The following is a 12,374-nucleotide window of genomic DNA, read 5'->3' as shown; positions in this document are numbered from 1 at the left end:
CGTGTAGCACAATGTTTAATGGACATTACGGTGTGTAGCACAATGTGTAATGGGCATTACGGCGTGTAGCACAATGTGTAATGGGCATTACGGAGTGTAGCACAATGTGTACTGGGCATTACGGTGTGTAGCACAATGTGTAATGGGCATTACGGAGTGTAGCACAATGTGTAATGGGCAGTGCGGTGTGTTCCATAATGTGTAATGGACATTACGGCGTGTAGCACAATGTGTAATGGGCATTACGGCGTGTAGCACAATGTGTAATAGACATTACGGCGTGTAGCACAATGTGTAATAGACATTACGGCGTGTAGCACAATGTCTAATTGGCATTACAGTGTGTAGCACAATGTGTAATGGACATTACGGTGTGTAGCACAATGTGTAGCGGGCATTAAGATATATAACCTTTTGTTCATTTATTTGAATCGCACCAATGCCGATGGGATCAGGTGGTGGATATTTGGGGCGTGTTAGAATCAGGCTGTGGATGGGGGGTTGGGTTAGGGTACAGGGAGGAGGGGTTAGGATTAGGCACTTATAAGGGGTAATTAGGTCTAGGCGGCAGGGGATAGACAACAACTACTGAATGTTGACAAGCATTAGGTCAACACCACTATCTCGACATGACTTAAGGTGGACATGGGGTTAGGTTGACAGAGTCATTAGGTTGACAGAAGCATTAGGTCGACATGGGGAAGGTCAATAGTCAAAAAGTTGAAATAGGGTTTTTCACCTTTTTTTACCAGAATATCGACACTGTCAACATGGACAAGTGTACCGCATCCCCTGGCATGGCTCGCTGCGCTCCGTACGCTTTTATAATCTAACTTTATGCTAAAAAAGGATCATGAAGTAAGAACAGCTTGGTTTCCCCCCCAAAAAAATCATCAAAAACTCATGTCGACATTTTTCTGGGTTGACCATTTTCTTGTTGATGTTTTGCTTGCGTCAACCTATTCACTATTAACCAATAGCGGTCAAACTAATTTACTGTCGACAGATTGATCAGATACCATTTAGCATTAGAGAGGGTCATTGGCATTCGGTCGTTAGGTTGACTGCATGTAGGTCAAAAGGTGGACCACTATTTGTTGACCGTCAAAATGTGGACACGTGAAACATATCTACATGCAATAGGTCGTCATGGTCAACACGTTAAAATATCAAAATGTAAAAGGGTCAACACGGGTTTTTTGGTGTTTTTTTTTTTAAACTGACTTGTTCACCATCCCAGTGGGCATAGAGGGGGGTATATAATAGTGTGCTGAGCGCAGCCAGCCACAAGAGGGCTTACGGACCATTTACATACAGTACCTCCCAACATTTGTTGGTATGACATCGGGACCTGCAGCTGGAATCGATGGTTCAATTCCTGATGGTTTCACAGCATTGATGTTACCCATCCATCAATGGTACCATGGATGGGTAACCGACTGATGGCCATCACTACCTGACACATGGCTGACTGCTGGCCCCTGACTGACTGTCATCATGACATCACACAAATGGGGTGGGGCTGGCAGCATCAGGGCATCCTAAGTATGCACTAAGCAACAGCGCAGACCGCAGCTACGATAGCGGCTGAGCATCCTGCTAGCAATAACAAATGGTTTAGAATGGCCTCCCTTGCGATTGTCATCCTGGCCCATGGGTTGGCTGCAATGTCCGCCATGCATGCAGGCCTCGTGTCATTGGTGTAATAATTGTTTTGGAGACAGTAAAGCAAAATATTTTCCAAAACAGCATGGTTTTACTGCAGGGAGATCATGCCAAACAAGTCTTATTGACTTTTTTGACTCCGTGACCAAAATACTAGATGAAGGGGGGACGTAGATGTGGCATATCTAGACTTTAGTAAGGCATTTGACACTGTCCCACATCGCAGGCTGCAAAATAAACTTGAAAGTGTGGGATTGGATTATAAAACAATTAAATGGATAAGAACCTGGTTGCAGGATAGGAAACAGACAGTTGTAGTAAATGGAGTGCATTCTGTGGAGGGACCGGTTACCAGTGGAGTACCCCAGGGATCTGTACTTGGACCAGTGCTCTTTAATATCTTTGTTAGTGACATTGCAAATGGTATTGAAGGGAAAGTATGCCTTTTTGCAGATGACACAAAGATATGCAACAGAGTAGACACACCAGGAGGGGTAAATCAAATGACTGATGATCTAAGTAAACTTGAGAATTGGTCAAGAGCATGGCAACTACAGTTTAATGCTAAAAAATGCAAAATTATGAACTTGGGACTCAAAAACCCAAAGGCTCAATATAGTATCAAGGGTACTATAATGGAAACTACTGAGGAGGAAAGAGATCTAGGAGTCACTATTTCAAGAGACTTAAAGGCAGGAAAGCAATGTAGCAAAGCAATGAGGAAGGCTAGTCAGATGCTTGGTTGCATAGGGAGAGGAATCAGTAGCAGAAAAAAAAAAAGACGTAATAATGCCACTTTATAGGTCATTGGTACGGCCCCATCTGGAATACTGTGTCCAGTTCTGGAGACCATATCTTCAGAAGGATATAAATACATTGGAGAGTGTACAAAGAAGGGCAACTAAAATGGTGCATGGCCTACATCACAAAACTTACCTGGATAGACTAAAAGATCTTAACATGTATAGTTTGGAGCAGAGAAGGGAAAGGGGGGACAAGATAGAAATCTTCAAATATATCAAGAGTTTTAACATAGTACAGGAGGGAAATTTTCTTCAAAGGAAAAGTAGTAATAGAACACAAGGACACGCACTGAAACAGGAGGGAGGTAGGTTCAGGGGAAATGTTAGGAAGAATTACTTCACAGAAAGGGTAGTGGATAAGTGGAATAGCCTCCCATCAGAGGTGGTAGAGGCTAAGACAGTAGAACAATTTAAACATGCTTGGGATAGGCATATGAATATCCTTACAAAGAAATAAGGATTAAAAAGGGTTGAGATTACCTGAAGGGTAAAAAAAGGGGCAGACTAGATGGGCCAAATGGTTCTTATCTGCCGTCACATTCTATGTTTCTATGTTTCAAATTCTATTATGTGTAACTGTCTGATACTTAGCATTTTATCTTGCAGGGAGACTCCGGAGGACCCCTGGTCTGTGCCATACAGGGCGTTTGGTATGAAGTTGGCATTGTGAGCTGGGGAATGGGGTGCGCCTTAGCTAACCGGCCTGGAGTATACACCTACGTTCCCGCTTACTATGATTGGATCAATGTTGCTACTAATGCCAGTGCCACCACTCATACCATTGCCACCACTTATGCCCGTGCCACAACTCATGCCAGTGCCACCACTCATACCAGTACCACCACTCATGCCAGTACCACCACTCATGCCAATAGAGGCAGTGGAGCATCCAGAAGCGTCATATCCTCATTTTCTGTATTGACAGCGTCGTTGTTGCTCCTAATGACCTGTTAGTTACTTACTGCACAGACCATAATGATTGTTACTGTGATGAACATAATGATTGTAACTGTGATGAACATAATGATTGTTACTGTGATGAACATAATGATTGTAACTGTGATGAACATATTAATAATGATTCACATTTCTTCACATTTTGGAATCATTTAGGATAATAATAAACATGATTTCTTCTTAATTTAATTTATTTCTTTATCTGATCAGACAACTAGATACTGTAGATATATTTTGCATGCAAACCCGCAATAGACAAAGAACAGCCTTTCCCAGGGTAAGGAGAAGACTTGGCATTCTGTAGGCACCATTAGACCCGTTTGCTAAGTCGAGCAGCGGATCCATACAAGTTGTCATAGTAGCACCAACATACGCACATAACAGCGCAAAATGGTATATTTGTATATTCTTTGTAATATTTGACATTAGTAAAATGTATTGCGGCATTATCACAGCAATTAATCCCCTTTTTAAAGCATTGTCTAACCTGCGGACCAGCATTCCTGGTGTCTGGAGATTCCCCTATGGATGCTTATGCTGTGCTAGCATCTAGTGGTCTGAAGAACCCAACATGGGAGATGGGGAAAGGGGATATTCGGGTACGGCTGAGAAATGTAACATAACTGACAGATGTAACCATGTTCATTGTTGCTCCGACATAGCCGTGGGTGCGACATATATGTCACATTGTACAGCAGTTCTGAATTAGGCCCTTTATACGGAAGCTAGAGGTAATACAGCAATAGACAGGCCACACAGACATAAAAGAAAACCTTGAGCGCACAGTAAGCATAATGCAGGATTGGTGCAGGTATTTTGGATAATAACACCCATGGGTTGCTTGTTTCACCCTAAGGGGTATATTCACTGTCAGGCGGAGGAGGAATATATACAGCCAGTTTGATTTTCCAGCTATTCAGAATGCTTTCTGCTACGGATTGGCGGAATACCAAATAGGCATTCCACCTGACGGCACCCTGCCCGCTGCCCAGCACTCTGACAGCAGTAGTCAGAGCGGGACCCGGCTTGCAGTGCATATTAATGAGCCGGTCCCTGCTCCAGCTCTGCTGGGTATAGCAGCACTGACAGCCACATAATTAATGAGCCGGTCCCTGCTCCAGCTCTGATGGGTATAGCAGCACTGACAGCCACATAATTAATGAGCCGGTCCCTGCTCCAGCTCTGATGGGTATAGCAGCACTGACAGCCGCATAATTAATGAGCAGGGACTGGCTCATTAATATTCACTGCACCCTCAGGAGCTACCTGCCTGTCCCCACGGCTACTGCAGCTCCATCCCTGCCTCTGCCCCCCATTCAGCATCAGGCCCGAGGCAGGTGCTTCATCCACCCCCACCTGCAGGAGCTGCGTGACCAGTCCCCCTCTGCCCGCAGGAGCTCCGTCCCCTCCTCCATCTGGCTGCAGGAGCTCCGTGACCGTCTCCCTTCATTTGTGGCAGTGGCAGATTTAAGGGGGGGGGCGAATGGGGAGGTCACCCCCTCTAGGTGAGTGGAATCACTATGCTGATAGCTGAGGATCCCCTTTTTCCAGGGATACCAGAATTTTGAAAACCGGCCCTGGGGAACTGGATGTATCTAACTTCAAACCAGCAGTCCACATCCGACCTGTTAATTGCAATTCCCAGTCATATTTCTCAGGTTCTGTCTGACTTAGAGTTTTTCTGAGTATATTACAAAAGCTGGGACTCTCCCCTTTCTGTGGACACTAGCGGCTTGTCTGCCCAGAACCAGAGATATCAGCCTTCCAGCAGCCGGTCCCTGCTCCAGCGCCAAACATCTGGTGTACAGTATATTTTTGTCAATGGATTGCTCTGGCTCCTGATCTCTGATCCCCAAGTCCCCAGCACCTCCTGAAAGTTGGGACTCTAGGTTTTTATACTATTGAAGGCTAAGAAATCTATTTCCAGATAATGGCGATATCTGCAGTCAAACAAGCTGCCCTTCCACCGGAAAATGACGAATATTAAGCCCACTCCATTATCCAACCCTCCCCTGCGTATAAAACACCCCCTACCTCCCTGGAAGTCATTTACAAGGGACCCTTCATTCAGCTCAGTGCCCCCTTCCACACGTTAGTGTTCTCCCTCCCACCCCCTGTGCAGTAAAGGGGTAATTAGCAGAAGTTACTGCTCCAGGTCCTACATGTTAAATGGAAGATAGAGCACCCCCTGCCACCCGTGGGACATCAAAGCTGCTGCTGATACCACCCCCCACCCCTAGGAGGGGAGAAAGGGTAAGGGCCCCAGTGCATTGCTTTTCCCAGGGGCCCACACTGCTGATAAGACGGCCCTGGGCGAGGGGTATACTCCTCACTGCCGCCGGCCACAAGTAATGAGTGTAGTGATGATGGGGAGGTGATGATGCCGCCTCTCTCACCCAGTAACTGATATGGCTGCGCTTTCTCTCCCCATCCTGCTGTCCTATTGGCTGGTGGGCTGTAAATTAGGTGGTTTGCCACCCTGATTGCTCACAGACAGTGCAGCACGGTGGGTGTGTGCCCATTGTGTGCCCGGTTTCAGGATGAAGTCGCCTGATGAGCGGGAGCAGCCACAGCCTGGAGCTCCCTTGTGTGTGCACTGTCCGGCTACTGGTGTGTCTGGCTGCACATACTGTACAGTGTGTTTGTATGTGTGATATACTATGTATGTATTTTGGGTGAGCTGTGTGTGATGTGAAATGTACATGTGTGTTTGTGGTGTGCTAGCTATATGTGTGCAATGCAGACCCCCCCATGCAGGGTTTTTTCTTAAACCTTTATTATTGTTTTTTTTTATTATTATTATTATTATTATTTTTTTTTTTTTTTTTTTTTGGGGGGGGGGGGTTATTTGCAGTCTTATGTTGGGAGGAGTCAGGAATGGGAAGGGGAGGAGTCAGGACTGGAGGGGGAGGGTCAAGTTTAAACAGTAAATCGCCCCCCCTAAAAGAGAAGTCTAGATCCGCCACTGATTTGTGGGAGCTTCGGTCATGCCCAGCCAGCATTACTGTGCATAGACTTTAAGGGGCTTTCTCTCTGAGGCGCACACTGGCAGCAGGGCCATGTACCCCGTAGTGTGAGGCTAGGGCATCACTCAGTGCACGGTCCTGTCACTGTGCAGCGGGCAGGTGATCTGGGGCTGGAGGTGTCACTCCTTACATAACAACTGCGGGTCACAGACATGTTCATTCCAGACCCCCGGCCTGCTCCTGTCATTCCAGCAGTCACTGGCACTCTACCTGTGTATGTGCTGAATGCTCCATCCTTCCCCTGTGCCTGCTGTTAATGGGTATCTCCCATCCCCTATTGTGCCCAGGCACGCAGGGCTCATCTGCCCTCTACCTCCTGCCATATCTAGGTGCACGAAAATCAGAAAGGATTGTCTCTTTTGCTGGCGCACTAGAGATAGAAAGATTAATTCAAGAATAAAATATACCTTTTATTTGTGTTATAAGTAAAACCGTTTATGTGAAATATGTGCCACATGGGATGCGGTCATTTGGTCTACTGCATTATGGTCGACAGTCATTAGGTCGAATCCATTAGGTCGACATGCTAAAAGGTCGACATGACTCTAGGTCGACATGGGAAAAGGTCGACATGATTCTAGTTCGAAAGGTCATTAGTTCGACAGGTCATTAGTTCGACAAGGTCATTAGTTCGACATTGTCTATGTCGACATTCACAAGGTCGACATGGAGTTTTTCACTGTTTTTTGAGCCAACATGTGCCGACAGGCGGTATTTCATGCCCTACCATCCACTAGGGCGTGGTGGGAGAATAAAATAGTGTGCCGAGCGTAGCGAGGCACCGTGCCCGACGCATTGCGAGCGCAGCGAGCGATGCGAGGGGATGCAGTGCACTTTAAACTGTGTCCATGTCGACTGTGTTGACATTCAGGTAAAAAAACAGTGAAAAACCCCATGTCGACCTTGTGAATGTCGACATAGACAATGTCGAACTAATGACCTTGTCGAACTAATGACCTGTCGAACTAATGACCTTTCGACCTAGAATCATGTCGACCTTTTCCCATGTCGACCTAGAGTCATGTCGACCTTTTAGCATGTCGACCTAATGGATTCGACCTAATGACTTTCTACCATAATGCAATAGACCAAATGATCCCAACCCGTGCCACATACATCATTTTTACAAATAAAATTGTATTAAAAAGATGGATGCACGCGCTGTGTATACAATTGGCCTTTATTTGTCGGTAAGGGATAACAGTGGTGTCCTTTTGGGATTGATCTCTTTGGTGTATTTCATAGCTGTCCTTTTGTATACCTAGTAGGTGTCAATTAATTGGAAGGTGTGGTATAAGGTACTATTGGTACCTCACATTTAACTTCATAAGTTTCTCCAAAGATGGGTGCTTTTACTGCTCTTATAATAAACTTTACATATGGCTTTATACAGTAAATGTCACCAGAAAATAGGTAATTCTGCTGCTCTTCATGCGGTATCAATCCGTTAATATTTGGTGGCTATTTTTCTGGATACACATGAGCCTTTTTAGGGGCCTGTAATAGTTCTGCTTATTATCATGCAGTCTAGATAATCTGATAGCTTGTAGGACAGGAATGGTTGTGCTGCTCTTATGCAGTACTAAGACTGCTAGGGCACGGCAGCTGTACGTCCTGTGGGTATTCCCAGAAAAAAGGGGCAAGGGACCCGCACCATATATTACGCGTCCTCCGACCTTTTCATACCCCCACTATCCACGTCGGCGCGGAGTTGATTTTATAAAGTGTGGCGAGCGCAGCGAGCCCGAAGCGTGGCGAGCGGATGCGCATAACTTCACAGGTATACGCGTCCCCTCGCGGGGTTTGCTGCGCTCGCCACACTTTATAAAATCAACTCCACGCCAACGTGGATAGTGGGGGTATAAAAAGGTCGGAGGACGCGTGCCGCCGCCCCTCGCAGGCTCGCTGCGCTCGCCACGCTTCGGGTTCACGTTTATACTGGGGGGTGGCGTGGGGGTGCATTTAACATTGTAACCACCCATTAGGGTGCTTATACAATTTAACATTGCATAGGGTCTTAAATCGCATCGCATTGCAGTGCATCGGGTGTATGGCATGCGATGCGATGTGAAAAATCGCGCAACTAAATATCGGGGGCGCCGTGATAATACACAAGTACCATTTTTTTTATTAACAGTTTCTTATATAGTGCACACATATTGTGCAACGCTTTACAGAGCATAGTTATGAGCAAAAACACATAACGAATTACATTACAAGACAGTTTAGGACAAGTACATGGTTAATACGGATAGTTGCACCAGGGGACAGGACACTGCAGCAATCATCAGGGTGGCAGTGGTTTATATATTCTAAGAAAGGCACATGAGGAGAGAGGGCCCTGCTCGTGAGAGCTTACATTCTAAAGGGAGAGGGGTTACACAGAAGGGAAAGAGGTGAGCATAAACAGGTTAGGATGAGATGGGATACGGTCATTTGGTCTACACTGCAGCATGGTGGTTGACAGTCATTAGGTCGACACCATTAGGTCGACATGGGAAAGGGTCAACATGGCTCTATGTCAACATAGGGAAAGGTCAACATGCTGTCGACCATCATGCTGTAGAACAAATGATCCCAACCCGATGAGAGATGGTCAGGTTTTATGCAGGAGGGTGGGAAGAGGTCAGCTTAGTCTTTGATATACAGTGTCACCAATACAGGTTGAGTATCCCCTATCCGAAATGCTCGGGACCACGAGCATTCCGGATAGGGGAATTTTTCGATTTTTGGAATAATTTTTTTTAGCCATACTTACCTGTCCCCTGATGGTGTCCGCTGGTCCCTCGGCCATTACGCAGTCCCCGGGCGTCCACAGCAGGCCTCCGGCATCTTCTCTGGGTCTCCAGTGGTCCCATGAATGCATTGCGCGAGTGTGCGCGCACACCGGTGAAGTCACCGGCGCGTGCGCACACTCGCGCAATGCATTCCTGGGACCGCTGGAGACCCTGGAGAAGATGCCGGAGGCCTGCTGTGGACGCCCTGGGACTTGGTAAGCATGAAAAGAGGGTTAGGGGGGTAAAAAAAAAAATTAAAAAAAAATTCGAATGATTCCAAAAACCACGGTTTTTGGAATAATTCGGATAATGGATGCACGGATACGGGATACTCAACCTGTATATATTATATTGATTAGTGGATGGAGAATTTCAACTCGCGGGGAGTATTGTATATATTCCCCCCTGGTTTAGGGTGCTCTACTGATTTGAAATGTACATTACCAACAACAAAGAAAAGAAAATCAGTTTAACTCGGATGCACTCCTCATCCACTTAGTCAAATGAGACTTAAAATGACAATTTGTGATATCTTTATTAACAATTATAGTTCAAGGTTATGAGACCATCTTTCACTATTAGTCACGTTGAATTTTATTAATTATATGACTATATAATTATGATCCCTGTGCCAGAGATGAATGAAGCGAAATATTAAAAACAAAGTCATGAATTATAGAAAAGAAAGAAAATTGAAGATGAAAAATTCTGTTGATCGCTGTATAATAAATTGATTTTTTAAACCTTTATGATAGGTACAGGTAATCTTATACCAATGTGTGTCCGTGTGTTGATATCAATAAATGGTTATTACGCCAATAAATATGTAGTGTCAGACATTTATTGAGCTGTCATACTTCTGGTGCAGTGTCTTGTGTTTATACAGTGTTTCCCATACAGTGTAACTAATTATTTAATACTTGTATCAAGCTCATAATATGAATACACAATCTGGAGTGTATTATCCTGGTAACTTTGTATCCTCAGCAATGTTGGTGGTATTGCTATATTATCTCTTCCTCCTCTAGGTATTTTATTTTAGAGTGTCCCCATCCACCCTAAAGTCCTGTGCAACGCAGCTTGCCCCAAACTTCACTGCAATCTTCAATGCTTCACTGGAAACATGCATGGTCCCTGCCTGCTTCAAACACTCAACCATTGTTCCGGTGCCAAAGAAGTCACCTGCAAAATACCTAAATGACTACAGGCCAATTGCTCTGATATCAGTGGCCATGAACGTAATGGAAAGACTAGTACTGAAGCACCTTAAAGAAGTAACCAACTCCAATCTAGATCCTTTACAGTTTGCCTACCGTGTGAACAGAAGCGTTAAAGACGCAGTCAACCAAGGGCTACACTACATCCTGAAAAACCTAGATCGCCCTGGCACACATGCGAGAGTCTTATTCATCGACTTCAGCTCAGTGTTTAATACAATCTCCCCCTGTATCCTGCAGCCCAAACTTCTCGCTCTAGGAGTCCCAGAACCAACATGCCTCTGGATTGTTAACATGATCAACACTGGTGCACCCCAGGGATGTGTCCTCTCCCCCCTGCTCTTCTCCCTCTATACCAACGATTGCTCCTCAGCTGAGCAGTCAATCAAAATCATACAATTTGCAGATGACACCACAGTCATTGGCCTAATCGAGGAAGGAGACAAGACCGAATACAGAAGAGAGGTGGAGAGACTAACCAAATGGTGCACCATGAACAACCTTGACCTGAACCCCACCAAGACAGTTGAAATGGTGGTAAACTTTAGAAGAAAACTGAACGCCTTGGTCCCACTAACCATCTCCAACTGCGAGGTTCCACAGGTTGAGACCTACAAATTCTTTGGGACAAGAATATTCAGCAACCTCAAATGAGGCCCAACATAAACACTACCGTCAAAAAGGCCCAGCAGCGGCTATTCTTTCTGAGACAACTCAGGAAATTCAACATCCAAATAGAGCTGATGCGTATCTTCTACACAGCAATCGTGGAATCTGTCCTTTGCTCTTTGATCACAATCTGGTACGGAGGGGCACATGAGTCCGACAAACGCAGACTGCAAAGGGTGGTGAGAACAGCACAGAAGATCAATGTGGCTGATCTTCTCCCTGTACAGGAACTGTACTTAGCCAGGGTCAAGAAACGTGCGGTGAAGATCGCGACGGACAAGCTTCACCCTGGTCACAACCTTTTTGACATTCTCCCATTGCGTAGACGCTTTAGAGCGATCACTGCCAAGTCATCCAGAACCGCGAGAAGCTTCATCCCGATAGCTATCCACCAATTGAACAATGCACTGCAAACTAATGCTAAATTGTGTCACCAACTATGCTTACCATGCTGCTTCTGAACAATGTACTGCAAACTAATGCCAAATTGAGTCGTCTAACTATGCTTACCGTAAATATGCAAATTGTCTTCCATGCTCACCACTGAATCGCAAAATATCCACTGTATGTATGCAAAAAAGTTTAAATGTCTTAGTATGTCACACCTACCCTTGTGTTCCCTGCTTGTAGCTGGAATGAAATCCGAAAAAAAATCATAGTATACATGGTATACATTGCCAATAAAGTTGATTCTGATTTGTTCTTAGGGAGAGTATAATGACAAGGTGACAGGAGGGTGTATGCTTATCCCCTTCACAGTTTCTACCACATATTTGAGGCTATATGTGCCTCCTATTTGTGTTAAGCTTGAAAAGACAATCTAAGATATGTTCACAGATTGTACACAATATATGGAAACTTTATAATGGGAATGGTTGCCTGGCGTGGATCGTATTCAGTCTTAATTATATTTGAAATGCACTGCCTGAGTTGGATGATATATTGTTGTACTATAATGTCTCTTGTGTATATTCACACATATATGATCCCGACTCAGTAAGTGTTCATGTATAATAGGGTACAGCACACAGTGAAGGGGGAAGATCCTAGCGTCAAAGAGAAAAAACTACCTGTCTACAAACTAGGAGATAAGGGGTTAACCCATTGTAAGGCGGCCATAAAGTAGGAAGGATAAATTAATGTTATTGAAGTTAATATTATTCTAGGGACAAAAAAACCCCACAAAATTAAGTGATTTGGGTGGTTTTTGACCAGTTTTGAAAAAAAAATCCAAATCCAAAGCTTTCAACCACTGCTTGA

At 44.9% G+C, this 12,374-nt stretch overlaps 1 protein-coding gene across 1 annotated transcript in view; it reads left to right on the top strand.

Moving 5' to 3' along the window:
• The window catches only part of LOC146021068 (serine protease 53-like), a 97,002-nt gene extending 85,903 nt beyond the window's left edge, over nt 1-11,099 (top strand). The window contains exons 9-11 of the mRNA XM_083154869.1: nt 3,075-3,321; nt 3,924-4,024; nt 10,257-11,099. Coding sequence (XP_083010995.1) covers nt 3,075-3,321; nt 3,924-4,024; nt 10,257-11,099 — 1,191 coding nt within the window. The remainder of the gene's footprint in view (nt 1-3,074; nt 3,322-3,923; nt 4,025-10,256) is intronic.
• Nucleotides 11,100-12,374: the final 1,275 nt, after the last annotated feature.

Source organism: Crinia signifera, chromosome 7 (genome assembly GCF_055691185.1).
Source record: "Crinia signifera chromosome 7, ASM5569118v1, whole genome shotgun sequence".
In the NCBI taxonomy this organism is placed as follows: domain Eukaryota; kingdom Metazoa; phylum Chordata; class Amphibia; order Anura; family Myobatrachidae; genus Crinia; species Crinia signifera.
Note: the sequence above shows the minus strand (reverse complement) of the source record. Positions and strands in the feature narration are given on the sequence as shown.